The sequence below is a fragment of the Polypterus senegalus genome, chromosome 12 (genome assembly GCF_016835505.1).
Source record: "Polypterus senegalus isolate Bchr_013 chromosome 12, ASM1683550v1, whole genome shotgun sequence".
Lineage (NCBI taxonomy): Eukaryota > Metazoa > Chordata > Cladistia > Polypteriformes > Polypteridae > Polypterus > Polypterus senegalus.
The window spans coordinates 163,594,990-163,616,263 of record NC_053165.1 but is presented as its reverse complement, the minus strand read 5'-3'; the positions used below and the strand labels follow the sequence as shown (position 1 = coordinate 163,616,263).

Sequence of the window (21,274 nt, the reverse complement as noted above, 5' to 3'; positions counted from 1 at the left end):
GTATCTACCTTAATAAAGCGATAAGGCTCAGTGCATCTCTGTGTATCTGTGTGTCCATCCAATTGTTAGGATTAGGAAGATAAAATTTAAAATACACAAAACATGTAGAAGAAGGGGCACAAAAATCAAAACTGATAATAAACGTAAGGTTCTACTGTAGTGGGGCAAAATGCACCAGAGAATCTCACGTTGAAAGAAGGCTCTAGGATTCGAAGGACAGCCTAACAGAGTAATGAGCTTTACTGCAATAAAACAATAACACGGACTCAACCCAATTAGGCTGAACTGAGCTGAGCCCGAAAACAAGACAAAAGTTACAGTTAATATAATCATCTCTTATCATCTTGACCTCACTCAAGACGGCTCATAATCTGACTCCTCACTCCAGCTGGCTCATTTTTGGGCCATCTTGGAAACCACCAATATTTTTATGTTTTGCCATTCATTATCTTTATCTTGCTTCCCTTATTTCCTAACCGGCCTTCAACTGGCAGGCGCTCCCCCTTCTCCGACCTCAGGTGGTCTCCATTCATCATTCTCCCCCTTCTCCATCACTTTGGGTTATTAAATATTGGAGGTTTCACCCTGAGCTCAATTAAAAAAGAAATATGGCCTGTGCCTTTATTCAACTATTTGCTTGGCATACCTAATTCATGTTAAAGCTCACACTAAGTTTAATTCTTATAAGTTTTACATCTAGTTATGCTAATACATGAACACATGACTTTTTATTTTTCATAAGAAAATTGTTCTTTTTAGCCTCTTCTGCCGTCTGACGTTATACACCAGCAACAGCAGCATGGCAGTGACTTTCGTACTCCTGCCACTGACCACATGAACAAGCTAAGAACTGCTAAGGACTGATCACTTTGCATGGTGGTCAATGGATGAGTAAACACGAGGTCGAGATACCAAATCCGCAACACGACTACGCTAGAGTCGCTAGACCAGGCCAATGTGATAGCAAACAATAAAAGTGGTCAGTTTGACGAGTGGGGCCGAGATGAAGAGTTGAAAACAGACACCTGTATCCAAAGAGGGAAAGGCGGCCTCGAGGGGAAGGGATCAGGTACGTGTTGTTCTACCACACCAAATGGATTACCACGTATCAAGTTAAAACACGAGGTGTACGGCGACCACTTCGATTTCAGCTATGATGGGTAGCACAGCTAGTTTATCATAATTGACAAAATCACATTCAACCTCCCGAATGTACAGGTTACAGTCACTCTTTCTGGCCTTCTTTATGACAAACTCCTAAATTCAATCAGCATAGTTGAGGGTTACAACAAGAACAGATATTACTGCAGGTCCACAGAGCCGCTCTTGTCTTTAGCTTGTCTGTTCTCTTTTTCATTTTCTTTTCTGTAGAGTCAGCACATTATGTGCTATGAGCTTATTTAGCATTAAGTGTGTTTCTGATGTCACACGTGGATGTCATCGGGATTTGTCTCATCTCCACGTGTCGGCCCTCGCCTGTCTCAATCCTCCAAATCTGACGGTTCTGGTCGTTCCACTGACGTCGGCGAGTGTCAAACTGCCACCGTCTGTCTGGGTCTCGACATCACTGACTGTAAACATCACTTGAAGACGCTTTATCAGAGTAATAGTGGTAATGTATAATAGTCAGTGCATTCATTTAGAAATCTAACATTTATATTTATTGTAGTGTTTTTAATCTTGGATTTGATATAAATTATAATTATACAAAGTACACAAAGATTCATTGCTTACAGTATATTGTGTGAAATGTAAAACAAATTGTATTAATTTACAGAAGCTTTTATCTAAAAGAACAGAGGCGTCTTTATGTACATCTTATCACTGAGAACTGACAGACTTCACATTCCTTTTGACTTTTATGGTTACAGATTTGGGTGACTGGAGAGTCGCTTATAAGCCAAAGAAGATCTGCACAACGAAAGGATCAGATGTGTACATTAGGTGTTTATACGACCATCCAGAAGATGTCACTATTCAAAAAGAAATGTGGTTTTATAGTCCTAATGAAAAAAAGAAGACACGTGATGAAAGAGAAACCACCGTGTATCATACAAATGAGGAGAAAGTGTCTGTCAGTCACAAAGGCCGAGTTCAGTTTGGAAACAAAATCAAGATTTTCTCCGTGGAGATCAGAAATGTAAGAAAAGAGGACAGCGGCTTCTACAGGTTTAGAGCTGAGGGATCTGGTGGACAACATCAGACGACTGGAGTGCCAGGAGTGAACGTGACAATCACAGGTGAGATATGAAATCCTTCTGCTGATTTTATTGAAGATGGCGCTGATGTTAACAGCCTCAGGAGCTCAGTGTGTTTGCTGTTGTGCTGGCCTGTGTGACTGAATGTGTGTGTCCTAAGATGGACGTCTGTCCCCTGCGTTTTCTCCTCCTGTCCAGAGATGGACTGCGATTCATAGCTCAATATGTAAAAGACACAGACATGGTGGACTTCTTCTTAGCTGACATCTCCCAGACCTCCCAGACTGACTGTGGGGTCACCTTTAGGGGTCACGTCGTGACGTTCTGTTTGTTTGCTCACCTCATGAATGTCACACTCTGTGTGGACTTCACAATGATCTCGATTTCTCATTTTTTAATTGCTTTGTATCCATTAAAACTAAACTGATGAAACAAAACACAATAAAATAAATCCCGAGAACAGACGCTAAACATTTTTATTTTTATATTTCATAAAATAAACACAGAGAAGTTAAAATAAAATGGTGCAATAACACTGAGGTGTACAGTAGAATGGACTTAATCTCAACCACCGCGTCTTCTCCTGGTTTTAAAATGCACAACATTTAAATCAAACCTCTGATGAGCTTGAAACTTAGAGACCCTCAGCACCAGGGTGTCCATGAATAGAATAGAAGAAGGAAAATCAGCGAGTTTAAACTGCAAAGGCCTGGCAAACCCACCCACACTCCTGGGACCAACTGTGACATTTCATGGCTTGTCAGGTTTCTACTCCGTATGTGGAACCTGAACAGACCAGGAACACTTCAGTATGGCAGCGGTGACATCTCTGTCACTGACCGGCCTCAGCAGAGCTCTGTGTCCTTTTTAAAAACAATTCCTTTATTCCGTGAGCTTCCTGTGGTGACCCTGGTGACCCTCAGTGCAAGTTAAAACCATGGCTTGAGTGGCCACTTTCTTCACTGCAATGATTCCAAGGTTTTTAGGAAACAGGACTGGAAACGCTTTACTCAGATGGCTTCTTCTGGTTTACACAGAGCACTGAGTGAAAAGCGTTTAATTCAGTCACCACTCAGTCAGTTTATCACACCCATATTTACAGAAATAAACACAAAAACTCTCAATGCAAACTTCATCGACAGAAGACACACCTGATTAGTTAGCACCACATAAGTACCGTATATACTCGCCTATAAGTCGGGTCTTGAAACCCGAAAAATCGATCATAAAATCAGTCCTGTAACTTATACGCCCGTTCAAAAATATGACACTAAAGTTGTTTTATTTTTACATCTTCTCGTTTCCTCCAATGTCTCGTCAGTTTCTCAGACACATCGAATTTTGTTGCAGCAGTGCAGTTACCAATTTTTTTCGCCGCTTCAACAACGTTTAATTTAAAACCCAGCTTCATATTTTCTTCTGATCGAACGCTCCATCGTAGATAAGGGATGCTCTTACAATGAAGGTGTATGAGGGTGTGAGGTACAAAAAAACACAAAACAGTGCAAACGTCGTTCTGGAATAGTTCGGGTATTACCGTGTGGTCACGTAGGCACAATACATAGAAAAAAAAGGCCGTGTGCCCCGTGGTGACTCTCTCTGGTGGGCGTTAGCATATCGTAATCTCTTGGACCAATAGTGTGAGTTTTCCACATTTGACTTATACGACTGACATTATAAAATACCAGAAATTATACGTTAAAATCAAGCCTGGCTTATCTGTGGGAGAACTTAAACTCGAGTATATACAGTATATATATATACATAAATACTCTCCAAAAGCGTTCAATTCAAACTTTATCTACACAACACTTCAGACACATCCAAAATTGAACAGCGGATTGTATGTGGGGGTTGGAGGAAGGAAGGAGGAAGGAAGGAAGGAAGGAAGGAAGGAAGGAAGAGAAGAAGAGAGGAAGAGAGGAAGACGGTGCTATGTTGAAGACAGAACACATTAAAATCTCACCTTCACCCTCCTCACTAACTTCGTCCACAGCAGGCGAGTCTTTTATACATTTTTCAGTTCGGTGTGCACAGAATCTGCCTCTTTAATTCTTCCCTTAACAAAAACTTAAGCCTGGGCGTAAATCGGCCATCATCTCACAGATTCCTTCCTTCCTCCACTTTTAAATTTGACATTCTGACCTCTCATTGGCTACTGACTGGAACACTTCGTCCCAAACACTTCAAAATCCCACCCACGAGGAGCGATGCCATCAATCACCGCCTTTCAGCTCACAGCCCTGTCATGAGCCAGACCCCCATCCCCGCCCACGCCCACCTGTATCTAAATGTGTGGAAGCTCAGAGAGTGACGAGCAGCGCAGCAGACAGACTGTGTACGATACATGACACATATGTATATTATACTCATTTAGAATTGATATGGCAGTGCTACAGTTTTATGATTTTTAAATAAATACATGTAACGGCGTCTCCAGCAGAGGGCGCTTGCTCCCTGGGATTGTGTTCTTCATTGTTTCAGGACAGACTTGAGTCACACACATCCCCTAAGTAACAATGGCGGAAATAATCAGACGAGAGCAATATGGTACAAAATGAGATATATGTGTTTAAGTAGCTTTAAAATGAAGCTTCCAGCCCCAAAGTACAATGTGTAATCATTTATACATTGTAAGATGCTAGGGGTCGTTGTTGCCCCTTTAACCCCAACAGACAGACACTCAGGACACCAAGTAAAAGCAATAAGAGTTTAATTTTTAATCTTCTTTCTTCTATAAACAGTGCCCTAAGCACCACAGCCACAAATAACAGACAAATAATACAAGTACAATAATAATCAAACACAATTCTCTTTCTCCTCCACACCTCCCAGTAAGCTTTGTCCACCATCCACCTGACACTGGCACATCTGCTGGGTTCTCAGCAGTCCTTTAAATAGTGTCAGACCCGGAAGAACTTCTGTCCTTCCAATCACGTGACTTGTCAGCACTTCCGGGTCGGATAGAGAACTCAAGTATTCTTCAGTCCGGAAATTCTTCTGGGTTTCCATTTGTGTGACCTTCTAGCACTTCCGGGCTATGAAGAAAATAAGAGTCCCAATGTCCTCCTACAGCATCTCCTGGCGGCACCGACGGTACCCAGCAGGGCTGTGAAGCCGAACTCTAGATCCCAGGGTGCCCTGCGGGAATCCAGGGCACTGCTAAGCTGCAGGGAAATCGCCATCTGGCATCCTGGGGGAGGCAGTGTCCCAAAGTAACTGCCTTCCCCATCCATCTATTCTTTGGCCATGCCAGCCAGGTTGAGCAGCCGGTAGTCCATCACAACATACATATCCAGGCAGGAGAGAAACCAATAGAAGGTACAGTCGTCATTCAGTTCTTCAATGAGCAATGCTGACAGCTGTATGAGTCCAGTCCAGCATGGTGGGGGGCAGCATTGGTCAGCTTCTGATGGACCCTCACCATTATAAATACTCACATATTTGCATATTCATAGAATTTGTTAGGAACCTTACCAGGTATGGGCAGCTGTCACCTGAGCTGTCTATGTTATTTCAGGACTGGGCCCAAATACCACCTTCCCCTGTCCTAATAACTCATGGCTTCTACAGATGGCACCCCTTGGTCACCCTGGCCATCTCTTCATTCAGCACACATCTGTGCTATTTGTGTCAGGCGTCTCCCTGCCAGCTTGTTAATGGCTGTTGGACAAACTTCACCGATTACAGTGGCTCACTTCAGACCTCTTTCTATAGATGGATTATCAGATTTTCAATATATGTTTTAATATTGATCAATGGCAAGAACACTCCAAAACGATTTAATAATCTGTAGTATGAAATGAAACCAATGGCCTCAGTCACTGCCCTCGTGTCCTGCTCACCCATTTCCAAGATGTTGGGCTGAAATTTACCTGAAGTGATCTTCAGTACCCAATACAAGAAGCCCCCCTAACATGTAGATGTGCTGATGCTGCTGTTATAACATTAAAATAAGAAATCAGTCATAAAGACAAACAACACACAACAAAATCAGGGATCTGAGATTCACATCAGCCGAAGGGCAGAAGCTGTCGGTCACTTTACTGTCTAATGGCTGGTGAAGGTGAAGTGGTGGACATCAGGAGTTAGAGAGACGTGAAGAACAAAATGGGAGAGACGGTGATTTGTAAAAGTGACACAACTAAGACGTATTGAGTGAATTGTGGGTGGCTTGTCCTTCACTTTGAACCAAAAAGAAAAGGGCAGAAAAAAAAGAAGAAAACCAACAGTGGAATTGAACTAAAAAATGGAGGAGTGGTGACTGTGAGCGGCCGAGTGCTTGTGGAACACGACATGGATGAAGATGTCTGAGAAACTGAAGGACTGCAAACAAACATAATGGCGGACAGACTTGTGGTGTTCTGGTTTGTGGGATTGAAAAAGTGAAAAGTACAAAAACCAAAACGAGCAGACAATGAAAACAAGAAAAGGGCGGAGGAGCTGAATGTGACAACAATGGAGGTGACGGCAGTGAAGACACAAAGAAAGGAAACTGAAAAGTGCGACTGACGTTTAGGAAGGAGAGCAGCGGAGAATCAGCCATAACTACAGGACGGTGGGCTCAGCATTATGACGGACGTACTGTGTGTCCTTTTTACGTTTATGAATGTTATTAATTTACTAAAACTAAGAGCAGGAGGAGCATCTTTATCTGTGTCTTACCACTAAAAGTCTCCTCAGATTTTATATTTTATATAATTTTGTGTTTTGCAGATGTCAGTGAATGGGGAGTCACTTATGAGACGATGAGGATCTGCGCAATCGAAGGATCAACTGTGACGATTAACTGCACATACAAATATCCAGAATGTATGACTGTGGAAAGAGAAATGTGGTCATATGGGCCTGACGAATACAAGACAGGTCCTGACGGAGAAACCCTCGTGTATCACACAAATGAGACTAAAGTGTCCAACAATCACACAAACCGAGTTCAGTTCTTAGGAGACAAAAATAAGAAGACCTGCTCAGTGAAGATAAGTGACGTGAGAAGAGAGGACAGCGGCTACTACAAGTTTAGGTTTGAGGGGACAAATAACTGGGGACAAGTGCCAGGAGTCCACGTGACAATCACAGGTGAGGTTTGACGTGTTTGTGTGAGTTTATTGTGGGCAGCGCCATGGCAAACAGCACCCGGGTACACAGCTGGAATAAAGACCCCATATTATATTAACTGCATACATAAATAGATTTATTCAATTTATTCAGGAGTCTTCAATTTAGAGTTGTGTTCATGATTTTAGTAAATTGTTTCTGCAGTGCGGTCTCAGTACACTGGACCACTACTGATATGTCGGCCCCCTGGCCAGTGATGGACTCCCAGCAGGACTTCTTCTTCTCAGCTGATTTCTCTCACCGTCGTCTCATGGACTGCAGGATTACGTTTATTGTGATGACCTGACGGTCAGTTCTATTGGTCAGCCTTTGTGTCCATTAAACTGATCACTAAACAGAATCACAGGAGAGAATGAAGTGTAATGGAGTACAAGAAACAAATAGAAATGAAAACACGTAAGAGCAGACACTGAACGTCTCTTTTGTTCTTTTTGTTTTCTGAAGGTCTAAAGGTTGAAGCAACACCAGAGAAGGTCAAAGAAAATGAAACTGTGACCCTGAGGTGTGAAATGAACTGCCGTCTCCTCAACGAGGTCTTCTCCTGGTACAGAAATGGAGAAAAATTAAATGAATCTTCAGAGAAGCTTGAAGTTCTGGGAGCCCCCAATACCAGTTACTCCTGTTGGGTTGGACACTTCAGGTCCCCAGAATTTCTACTGAATGTGGAGTGTGAGTCGTAATTTGAGTGTTTTTAACATCATGGGGTGTCCAGAGTGAAGATCTCATCAGTGGTGAAGCCAAAAGTCAGTTCTTATAGTGATGATAACAGATCAGTCCAAGAAGTGAAAAAGCACAAATATAAAAATAAAGTGCAAGAAAACTGAGAAGCTTTGGCTTTTTTGATGCAAAATGTGTGTTAGTTGAGATTCGTGGTGAAGTTTGATTTGCTCCATTTATCCCTGTGCCTTCAGTTTTAAATCAATAACAATTTAACTGAGATGTGGACGTGGTGACCTTGATATTTAGAAGATCAAATACCAGCACATGGCAGAGCTGCTTGTCTTTATTTTCAGTCTGTCCTTCCATTTCCTTTGTCTGCTTTGTCTTCTTTAGCAGCTGAAGTTTACCCAGGATGTGGGCAGCACATGGCAGGACTCAAACCTGTAGTGCTGCGTAGGTCAGGGAGAACACACAAAGTCCAGGCACAAGGCCAACCACGCAGATAACAAATTGGGATCGGCTGGTAAAACATCACCTGACATGACACAATGTCATCTGCTTTGTCACCTGTCTGAACAGAAATATAATAAAAACACAATTTAAGACAAAGAAAATCACAAAAATTTAGTTTTGCAGTGCTAAACTCTGTTGACTCTTCAGCTCTCCTTCTTAGTCATCTTTTATTTTATTCTTCTGTATTTTAGATGCCCCCAAGAATGCCATCATCACAGGACTTCCCACCACTGGTACAGAAGAAGGGAAATCGGTGACTTTAAACTGCACCGCCTTGGCAAACCCGCCCAGCAACTTCACCTGGGTGAAGGAGAACAGAACCCATGTAGGATCAGGAGAACATCTGCACATCAGTGAGGTTAGCAGGAGTCACGCTGGCTCTTATCACTGTGAAGCCTCAAACATTTATGGGACAATAAAATCTGCAACTGTGCACCTGACGGTAAATGGTGAGTGTTATGTTGTGTGCTTCTTCATTTCACAAACACAGACCCCTGTGACCCTGTAGTTAGGATATAGCGGGTTGGATAATAACTGACTGACTGACTGACATGCCAAGTCACACCGACACAGACTTTTCCATAATGGTGCGGAGTATCCGACCACTCACTTCTTTATTGCATTACCAAGACTCTCTAGTGTACACCACATATCAATTGCTTGGTGCCACCTACTGGTTACTGTCGACATCGTGCAACATGTAGTTTAATACAATACATAACAGTTAGCATCCACTAAGTTTTGTTATTTTGAAATCCAGAAATACAAATGAGAAGAAAATGTAAAGCAGACAACAACAACATTTATTTATATAGCACATTTTCATACAAAAATAAATGTAGCTCAAAGTGCTTTACAAAATGAAGAAATAGAAAAATAGAAGACACAATAAAAAATAAACATAAGTTAACATTAATTAACATAGAATAAGAGTAAGGTCCGATGGCCAGGGTGGGCAGAAAAAACAAACAAAAAAAAAAAATCTGCAGGGATTCCAGACCAAGAGACCACCCAGTCCCTTCTGCTAAGTCACAGCATTAAAATGAAGGATCTGATTTGCAACTAGAAGTAAGTCTATTCTATCTGGATACATATGACAGTTTAAATGTCAGCAATCCTCTGACAGTTCAAATTTGCCCCCCTCCCGGAGTGTGCCTCCTTGGATCGATGCTTTTAAAAGACTGAGTAGTGCATTTAGAGATCTCTTATGTAGTCAGTGAAACTGGGGCAATCTAGTAGCACTAAAAAATGATTGGATTGGCTGGATCTAAAAAAAAAAAAACACTTTGTGAAAGGAAAGGGAGACTAAGGCACTCAGCAGAGCTCACCTAATGGCTAATTATAAATAATTCGATCTGAATGCTATGTTCTTAGAATGATGATGTCATGGCTCACTTATGAATTATTATTACACATTTCAAATGAGTGATAATGAAAGCGTATACCGATCGGTCATTTGATCTATGGTTTTGTTCTCCAGGAGTCAAACTGATTGCCTTAAAGGCCTTCAGTTAATTATTTGCAGAAGTGTTTGTGTCCATCTCCCTGGTGAGGTGACCTTAATCACTTACCCACATTAAAATTAATGGTTTAATTGGAATAAGAATTTTAATAATGCATGATTGATGCGACTTTAAGCTGGTCTTAATTAAACAGAAAAAGGGCAGTTAAACTACATGTAACATATTTAGCTCGCATTCAGAGGAGCCTTATGACTTAAACAGCTTGCAAGTACTTCACCTAAAATTTTGATGATAGCACACATTGCTCAGAGGCCATCCACCTGACGTCCAGCATGTCAGCCCAGACAATTGGATGAATCAGTAAGAAACTTGGCTGCGAAAGGCACTGTGAGGCCAGAGGGTGCTACCCTGTGGTTAAAGTGTCCCACCAGTGAAAGGGACATGTGTGAAGGCGCACATTGCCAAGGATGCTGACTTCTGTGTTAAAAAGATCCTGATCCCTTGTAAGCAGGTACCCGCTGTCAGGATAATTTCCCTCTGGCTCTATTCACCCATAACATCCCGTCTCCATTAGTTATCCCAAACTTACACTTAACAGATAAGGTTGTGGCGACAGCTATAAAATGGTTCACACGCATCCAGTGGAACACATTATGGTTCTTGAATATCTACTACTAAATGCTTTGAGTGTAGAAAAATGCAGTAAATGTAAAAATTTATTTTAGAACAAAGCTGAGTACATGGTCCATTACGACTTGGTGACCACTTAGGTATGATGAAATATTTAGCCTGCTGATGGATATCAAACGCAAAAAATGGCACAGGAGGCACAGTATTGTCGTCTGAAGAACTTGAGTTATGATTACTAGTTGAGATAATTTCTTGCTTGGGCATTACCTCTGATCCCGATCTATGAACGATGCTTCTGAACTTTATTTAAAATTCTGTCCAGTTTGAACACAATGTTTCTGATTTGAGAAACTTTTAATTTTGGTCATCACCATTAGAAGAGTGGAGTAACAAAGAAATATAGAAGACCACTTTGTCTCCTTTATATTTAGTGCTAAAATGAACTTTTAAATAGACTTAAAAGAGTTACACAGACAGCTCAGTACAATGTTAAAATAATAGTTGAAACAGATATAAACTCTGAGGTCACTCTTAGTGGCTAATGAAGGGCTTGGTGGGACCTCATTAATCCGAGCCCAGCCAATCATGTTCATTACCTGCTACGTTTGATTGCATTAATACTACCTTATTTTGTTTGAAGGAAAAGGCAAAGCAATAGGAAAATGGACAGAAAACGTAAGGTCTTCACTAATAATTATTATATATGCCAAATTTCTCATCACTAATAAACTCAATGTTCGGATTTAGGAAGAATGATACTGATCAGTTGACAAGTCTTCTTAAATGATAAAATAAATCAGAATAGACTTTGCCTTATTTTTCAAACTACAGCATTTTGATCTTTTTCAATTAAGTTTCAAGGTGTGGACAGCCTAATATCAGACATGCATCTTGAGCATCATATAGATTGGTCATACAATCATCAAAGAAATGTACAACATCTGTTAAAACATTAGATGAAAATCATAAAACGAAGATCGCAATTTAGACTGACTCATTCTTCCCTGATCAGCTTATGAAGCATTATATGGATATGTATTATTAGTTTTATATAACAGTTACATACATTCATCCATCTTGACTTAGGACCGAATCTGCAACCACTTCCTAGGTGAATTAACCAGATCATTAATGTCTGAATTTTGTGCACACCATCTGGTCTTTAAACTTTACAGATAAACAAGTAAATGAAGGTCAGCCATTTCCTTAGAAGGAAAGAGACTCTGCCATTAGCTGATTTGGTTTAATTGATGGTCCTCACCAGTAAACTCACACCAATAAATGGTTCAATGCGTTTGAAATAAAATACTGAGATACCCATAATTAAAAGATGAGAAGAAGTTAGGTACCAGCAAAAAGTCACAATGTCAAATATGTTTACTACATATCTGCTAACCATTGAAATAGCTGCTCAATGGTTAATCTTTGTCTTGTTGTCTTTTCACTGATGTCTAAGTCACTTGTGTCTAGTGAGCATCATTCAAGTCCAAAGACAAACTGATTCTCCCATAACTTTCATAAGCGTCAATCAAGATGTCAACACGTGTAACAGCTCAATTCTTAAAATTAAGGAGATAGCTCTCATCTTCCAAACTCTGTCGGTCCCTGGCTGCAGTTCATGACGATTCATGGAGCAGTTGCTGAACTCCTGATACACCTTAGCACTAACGATTCCTGTACCTCATCCTATAAATTAATCACCCATTCATAACCTAACTCTGTTCTCTCTCCATTCAAGTCATCCTTCTTCTTCTTTGCTCTCCATTACGCTTGCCACCAGTTAACCCATCTTCTCACTCTCCTCTTCACTCTTCTGTCACACCCTCACCTGCATGTCCTCTTCTCCCATTCTAAATCTTCCAGTTCCCTCTCCCTTCCTTCCTCTCATCCAGCTCTCTCTCAGTCACCCATCTCCTCCTATCTACATCAGTCATCTCATCCTATGACTTGCTCCTAACCTGCCAACCAGCCACCTCAAGTCCATTTCTACCATTCCTCATGTCACACCCAATACAATCTTACAATCTTACTGCCATCCTCGCTTCCCCTTCTCACTACCACTTGCCCTCCATTAACATCCTGGTCCATACTATCACTCATCACCTTTCACTCTTCATCCCTCCTCAACAACACCTCTTCTCCACCCATCATCGCTGCCACTCCTTCTTACCCTATCAAATCCCCTTCCTATTTATCTCCAAGTATTTAACTCATCATTGGCAACTCCCTCATCTTCACCCCATTCCACTGACTCTCTCATTCACACATATTCTGTTGGTGTCCCACCTCCTTCTCTCCTCTCATACTCCACTTTCAGATTCCTCAACCTGCTCACACTCTCCCTTAATCACAATTCATCACTAACATCACAGTCCACGGGACTCCTTGTAATTCATCTGTCAAGCTTCATATATTCCAAATAATGAAAGCCTCAGAGCCAATCCTATGAACCCCTCGTCATCCACCGCAGACTCTCTGGCAATCTCCTCACTTCTGTACAACTTCTTATGTATCTCAACTCTCCACTTTCTATACACACTCTTGTGCACCAGTCTTTGCTTTCCAGTCACAAAGCACATGCAACTCCTTCTACCTTCTCTAACCTCCATCACCTCCTCGGACAAACATCCTCCTTGTGCTTCTGCATGAAACATCCTGCTGTCAATCATACACTATGGATGATTTCCACTACTCTTTTTAACCTTTGTGGCTCACAGTTTATCCCCCATTCTTGTCAGTGCATGCATTTAAGAGCGGCCACCGGGAATTTCTCCATCCTGGATCCTCTCACTTCAAGATCTCATTAAAAAACTGATTAAATAGTCATCTCAATATCACTAAGGTGAATAAACGATGCGAGGTACAACCCTTTATGAATGCTCTACAATTCACTTCATGTGTTTTCAATTGGAATTGAAGTCATGAATAATTCCGGGAATTAAACTGTTGAATGGAGCAAGATCTCCCTCCAGCACCCTAATCTTGGCCTGATCTTCAGAGCCCTACTCTGCTGCTGCCCCCACTGGTCTCTCTCTGTGGATCACAACTTCATGTGTCTCTGTCAACTTTCAGCTTAGGGTTGCAACCGCTGCTACACACAACTACTGGGATCCAAGGCAGGTATTCTTACACCCAATCATCAATTACGTAGCCAATGAATTTACAGAAGTATCGGTGAAGGTCAAGCATCTAATGAAAAAATCAAACTCTGATGAGAAGAATAAACTTTAGCTTGTATGTGAGAAGTTGCAGAGGATGAAACAGGTGAAAAACAATACATACCAAACACAACTTCATTTTTTGTTATCCATGGAATTGACCAGGCATATCTTGCAACATTAGTAGTTGTCAACTGAGTGGTTCATAAATTGTACCCTTGCATACGATGAACTCTGATGCCATGTGTGAGTGTTCCTTTCCAAGCCCTCACCTCACATTTCAAACCGGCCGCTCGCTGGCTGCCAGGGAAATGTTCGACGCTGTGAGTCTCTGGTAGCTAAGTTTCTCCTAACATGAACTAATGAGTGACCTGTAGCTGTTATAATTTTCATACAATCCAGAAACTTCAAAAAATTATGCACCATTGAAAAATCTAAGATTAATGGGTAAAAAAAAAAAACTCATCTATATGACTGGTAGCGTATCTCCGATGGAAAGTGCAACCTCGCTGGAAATGAATGACAACCTACGTAGAGGCGAATTCAAATCCACTTAACATAGGAAAATGATGCGCTCAGGCGGTGTCCATTTTAGCACATTTCATTCTACACCTATGGAGTCAGTATTTGTATACGAGTTATGCATCCTGTACTAATGAGATGAGTCCTGAGGTCTCCTCCCAACTGGACCAGCCATCAGTGCCTGCAGTTGAGGTCCGCCTTGGTGCCTCCAATAATTCCCCCAGGATGTCTATTGGTTTGGAGCGACTGGGCAAAAGCTATCATTCCTGATCCTTCCCTATGGGCCGGCACGCAACACCAGGAGGAACCTAGCCTGACCAGACCATCTGATAAGGTATATTTATCCGACCCAATGGCAGTCAAGGTGCCGTCTAGCCGTAAGGTCTGTGTCCCTCATGATTGCTCAACAGACCATCACTTGACCTCCCTAAACTAATGTGCAATGTTTGCTCAGCAGTACGTCCCATGTTTCCTTTGTCTTTCTAGAGTTCCCACATGTGCTCTTGTGCAAATCACAGGAGTCAGTGTGCCTTTCCAATTTATTCTATGGCAAATGCCATCGAGCTCCAAGTTAACAGTACGGTTTGGGCTCAGCTACATCTGAGCTGTTCTGATTAGTTCCTCCGTAGGCCAAGTATTGCCGCTCCTAGTCCATTTTTAGGCTTGCCAGTTTCATCTGTTCTTGGCCTGTGTAAACCAATTCAGCTGGCTCGGTCTGGGATCTGCCCCTGTGCTCCAACTCTCCATGCCCTTAGTCGTCTGGAAACTCAACAATAATTCTGGAAAATACACGGATTGATGTCTGCCACCTGGCAGTGGCATCTACTCGTAGGGTCCATAAGGGCTCTTTAACGTATGAAATGTGACTAAAATATAGTAAAAGCGTGCCCCCAGCTGTAAACCATTCATTTAGTTGGTCCCTATTTGCCCTTTACTTTGAGCAAAGCAGCTAACTATATAAGACTAGGATAGCCCCAAGTGCATTGATGTTCATAGGCTCATATCAAGCCTTCATTGAGCAGTTTAATTAAAAAGTTTTGTTTCATAAAGTGTAACAGAATGAAGTTTGATTTAATTTCATGCCTTGTTGAAAGTCTCATGCTTCAAATTTACTAAATCACATATCTCATTAGTTATTGCAAAAACAACAGATGAATGGAGAGCAGTGATCTTAGATAAATTGAAGTGGACAACCTGTGACCAGTCCTTAGCCACTCGCACTTAACAAAATCGCACTCAGAGTCAGGCTCATTTATCCTTGTCAGAATCATATGGATGTCTTTCAGGGTCTATCCAGTGGCCTCTGCTCAACATGCCTTACTGTTAAAAGCTCTGTAGTTGAGCTAAGAAAATCAGATTAAATCTAACACAATGAAATATGGCAACCTGGGCTGAACTAAGGACTTTAGCTGTAGTCAACTTCGTGTATTTGAGATAATTTAACTTTTATGAAAAAATTTTAATCTTATTCTAAAAATTGGGTTAATCGCTCATTTGTGCTAACAGGAAGTCATTAGCACATTAATAGTCGGTCTTTAAGATGCGCTTGGAATTAAAGTCATTGTCAATCGCGGAGCTTCGATTGAACCCTGACTAAGGAAATGGCACCCCTTAAACTGGGTAAAAGGTATCTGATTTTTAAATCTTATAGTATTGTTAAATTCATGCAGAAAAAAGAAGACATCATGAAACCAGTCAAAGACTATAACAGCTCACTTAAATCCAGCCATTCAATAAAAGACCAAATGTGCATTTTAAAACAAAACGCATTTGAAGTATCTTGAGATGGATGCACTTAACTTAATGTCTGGCGGTAATCTGATTAAACTGGATCACTTCATGCTGTTCTACGACCTTGTTTGTTTCAGACGTCCATTGACTTTCACCAACAATTTTCAGTTATGCACTAACCATCTGAGACCTTGCCGTTATTTTGATTCAGATCTATTTCAAATGCTACTTCTGGTTATTGTGCTGTATGCTGTGTCTGAATCTCAGAACACATTTTAACTCTTTTTTTTGTCTTTTGTAGTTGTGTATATGTGTGAACGACAACTGTGCTCATTATACTTTATCTTTAGCTTTTTTCTAAACCAGTTTGATTGTAAAGATGCACCAGCCTGTCAGAATAGTCAGTACACTAGCAGAATGCAGTGCCATGATTGGGATACTAATGTTAAAGATGGCCCAGCCAAAGAATGAATGAGTTTCTTATCTCTCAGTTCCAGACCGTCAGATAACTCTAAAGCTTTCTTCCCTGGCTTTCAGCATTTGGAATTTAAATGTATTTTTGTTGAGGATCTTGGCTTTTCTTATCGCCTCAAACTTACGTCAAACCGCTTAACGACCCGGATTCCAGAAACAGAACCGTTGACCTCGCAGGACTCCGCCTGACACTTTTACTTAGTCATCATTACTTCATGGCCCCCTATCACTAAGCATACAGTCTTGACCACCAGGACTCGCCGATAATGCGACTAAGTTTGAATCTGAAATCTTTCACTGAACATTAAATTGTTTTTTGGGATTTTGCATTGATATGCCAACAACATTTTATTAGTTTATTTGCTTTAATGTTTTTATTTGGCTAAACAAAAACTGCTATTCATGTTTTAACCTTCCGTCATGTATCTACCTATAAGAAGGCTCTGCGGCTCCTGTGATCTTGCACCCAAGTAATTAGAGATAAATTTAAAGTTACACAATGTAGAAAACGGCAAAAAAAACTGATATAAACGACTCTAGTGCTGCCCAAATGCACCAAATCCTACATGAAAAAGCTAGGATTCAAGCGCCAATAGAGAATGAGTTACCTGTATCAACATAACAGGCACCCAATTAGGTCGAATGAGTTCAAAACAAAAGTTTACAGTTATTAAATCATTCATCACTTGACTCTCAAAAGCTATATTAGCTCCTCCAGCGTCTTTTTGGCCATCTGGAACCCAATAGTTTTGTTTGCCTGTCACATCTTTATCTTTTCCCTAATTCTCTATTCAACTGGGCACGCGTGTCTCAGTCCACTGGCCACTCCTCATCTTCCATTCTCATTTTGGTTCTTAATTGCAGTTACCATGAGCTTAAAAATTGGTTGTGCCTATAACTATTTGTTGCTCCTAATTCGTAAAGTCACACAGTTTAATTTTAATTTTACTGTTATGTATACATACACATGACTTTTTATTTCATAAGAAATTTCGTTTACCTCATCTCACTGATATACACCAGAAGAGATGACAGTAATTGTCATACTGCATGACACATTGAAAGACAAGAATCTATGTGACTATTTGATGGAGTCAATGATTAAACAGAGGTAGATTACTAACGAAATAATAACAAGAGATCTTGACAGGCAATGTTATTAAAACCAATCAAAGTGTCATTACGATGAGCTTATTAAGTTGATATATGTACCAAGAGGGAAAGGCCGCTCAGGAAGGATCAGGAGTTTCTACACACCAAATGGATTCAGATCAAGTTAACACAGGGAGTATGCATCAATCGAATGTCTGCTGTGATACGCTATTTATCAATGACAAAGTCACTTAACTCCTGAATGTACATACAGTGCATTCTTTCTGCTTTTGAAAACCTAAATTTAATCACGTTAGGGTACAAATAAAAGATATATGCAGTTCACGACGTTCTTTTACATTAGACGTCTCTTTTAATTTTGATTCTGTAGAGAGAATTATAGCTAGCTTATTTAGATAAGTGGTTCTTGTTACTGGATGTCATCGATTTGTCTATTCCCGACTGGGCACTGTTACCTCCAAAGTCGACTGTTCTAGAGTCGCCTGTGAGAGTGTAACTGCGACCCTCATTGGTCTGACATCATGACTGTAAAATACTTGAAGAACTTTTATGAGAATACAGCGATAAAATAGTGTCATTCATTGAAACTAACATTTAATTTATTGTAGTGATTTAATCTGATTTGATTAAATTAAATAAAAGTATCAAAAGTTTTCTTAGTATAATTGAAATAAAAAATTGATAAATCAGAACTTATTAAAAGAACAGGTTTTATACATTATGATGAAACGAAATTAAATCTATACTTATGGTCACAGTTGGGTGACTGAGTGATTATACCAAACAGTCTACTAATGTAAGGACAGAGCAACATTAGTTGTTTAACTCATCCAGAAGATGCACTATTCAAAGAAATGTTAATAGTCTGAAAAAAAAACTTGATCCGGAGACTCAACCCCGTGCTACAATGAGAAAATGCTGTCAGTTCAACGAATGTTGTTTTGAGACAAACAAGTTTGCTGCGTGAAATGAATTCAAGAAATAGACTGGCTTTACAATTTAACTAAGGGACTGGTGACAAAATGAAGAACCAGAGGCCAGGAACGTTAATATACAGGTAGAAGAAACTTCTGTGATTATGAAGATGGCCTGATGTTACAGCCAAGGCTAAGTGGTTTCTTGTGCTGCCTGGTCTAATGTGATCCTTTAAAAGACCTCCATGTGTTTTCACGCCTTTTCAGAATGACTCAATCAATTCAAATACGAAGACCAGACATGTGGACTTCTAGTTTACATCTCCCAGACTCCGACTACTGTGGGCTCATTTTAGGTTGCAGACGTCTGTTGTTCTGACTCTAAAACACTCTTGTGGATGTAATAACTCATTTCTTTTGCACTTGTATCCATTAACACAATCTTGAAACAAAAACAATAAAATAAATCTAGAGCAGACGCCTAACTTTATTTTAAATCAGTAATATATCATACGAAATAATGGTGCAAGTTACATGTGTAAGAGGACTTAATTAACACCGCATACTCCTGGTTTTAAAATGCACACTTTAAATCAAACCTGTGATACTTGAATACAGAACTCAAAACCAAAGGATTCTTGACTAAAAATCGGAAATCCAATTAAACTGCAAAGCCTCTATATACCGACTTGAAGGCACAAATGACATTAAAATGGTTGTAGGTTTCACTGCTATGAAACTAGAACCAGAAATTATATGCACGTACTTCTTCACACGCTCAACGGTCTGTTATTTTTAAAACCTTTATTCCTAATCTCTTGACATGACTGGAATGTAAAACCATAGTTGAGTGGCACTTTCTTCCGCATATTCAAGTTCTTAAACTGAGGAAACGCTCTCAATGAAATTCCAACGTACAAGCATTGAAGTAGCTTAATTCAGTCACCTAGTTTTCCAACCAAATCTAGCCCATAAAGCAAATCTCATGAAACTTCATCGATCAAGACCACTATTGTTTACACAATATATATATATGACTATAAGCGATTAAAACTCAAATAGACATAAATAGTCCTGTACTTAACGCCTGCTCAAAATATGACACTAATTGTTCTTATTTTATCTAAAGCTTACTCCAACTTCCAGTTCCAGCACAATTTTGTGCAGCGTGAGTTACAATTGTTGGTTAATCAAGAATTAATTTAAAACCAGTTCAATTTTCTATTGAAGTCCACAGATAAGGGATGCTCTTCCTAGATTATCAGGGTTGAGTAGAACACACAACAGTAAACGTGTTGAAAGTTCGAATTACCTGTGTCAACGAAGACTTAACCTAGAAAAAAGGCCCAGTCCCAATCATCGAACTTTTTTTACATTACTCTTTGGACATGTGGATTTCCACATTACACTTCACAACTGACCATTTAAAATCCAGTAAATTATCATTAAAATCGCCTGCCTATCATGTGAGAACTTAAACTCGATACAAGTAATAATAATCAAATACTCAAATCTGCTTCATTCAACCTTTTTACCAACCTTCAGACAATAAATTGAACACTGGATTGCAATTGGGATGGAAGGACGAAGGAATATGAAGAAAAGGAAGACGCTATGTAGCAGGACATTAAAAGACTATTTCTTCCTCTCAATACTTCTGGCCACACAGGCTAGTCTTTAACATTATTCGGGTCCAATTGCCTCTTTAATTTCGCTTGATAAAATACAAGGGCGTAATCCCACATCTAGATTCCATTCCTCCAGTTAAATTTGACATTGACTCTCATTGGCAACCTGAACACTTCGTCCCAAAGCTCAGAATCCCACTCCAGGAGTGCCTATCAATCACCAGCCAGTACAGCCCTTCATAGCCAGACCTACCAGACCAGCACCTGTATCAAAGTCTGTAAGTTCCAAAGCGCTGACAGATGCAACTCGGTTCAGATGCACATATGTCATATCTCACTTGAATTATATGCATGTGCTAAGTTTATGATTTTAAAAAACATTAAGGCTTTCAAGAAGGCTTCTCCCTGGATTGTGATTCTTTATTGTTTCAGACAGCTTGTTAAATAGCCCTAAGAACCATGGAAACAATAGAGATCTATGGTACAAAATGAATTGTTAAGTAGCTTTAAAACAGCTGTGCCGCCCCAAATCAATGTAAGATTTAACATTTAATGCTAGTCGTTGTGCCCTTTAACCCCTAACAGCAGACTCAGGACCAAGTAAAAAAAGAGTTAATTTAACTTCTATCATAAACATGCCTAAGCCACAGCCACAAAACGACAAAATAAAGTGACATTAATAATAAAGCAATGTCTTTGTCACCCTCCCAGAGCTGTCACCATCCCTGAACGACCATCGGGGTTTACAAGTCATTTAAATAGTTAGACCGAAGAACTTGTCGTCAATCACCATGTCAGAATTCCGGGATAAGAAACCAAAGTCTAGTCCTGAATCATCTGGGTTCCGTGGACCTTGTCTCCGGCTTGATGAAATAAGAGTCCCAATGTTCCCACAGCACTCTGGTGGATGGTGTGTGTCTGCTGAGGGCTTGAAACTCAACTAAATCAAGGAGCCACAGTGGAATACAAAAATGTAGTGAGTGAATGCGCCAATGAGTCTGGGAGTGAAGAGACAAAGAATCGCCTGCCAATCTTGGTCGAGCGTTGGAGCGGGTGCATACAAAATATCCAGGAAGAGAAAACCAAAGAGGTACATTATAGAATACTTATGAGCAATCTAAAATGAAAGTCTCCAGCATGGTCGAGCACAAA

The 21,274-nt window shown here is 40.3% G+C and overlaps 1 protein-coding gene across 1 annotated transcript; it reads left to right on the top strand.

Moving 5' to 3' along the window:
* The first annotated feature begins 1,881 nt into the window (after positions 1 to 1,881).
* Positions 1,882 to 16,544, top strand: LOC120540551 (B-cell receptor CD22-like). Its single transcript, XM_039771389.1, has 5 exons — positions 1,882 to 2,240; positions 6,915 to 7,277; positions 7,761 to 7,985; positions 8,681 to 8,938; positions 16,531 to 16,544. The coding sequence occupies exons 1-5, from the start codon at positions 1,988 to 1,990 to the stop codon at positions 16,542 to 16,544; spliced, it is 1,113 nt and encodes a 370-aa protein (XP_039627323.1). The 5' UTR covers positions 1,882 to 1,987.
* The last annotated feature ends 4,730 nt before the right edge of the window (positions 16,545 to 21,274 follow it).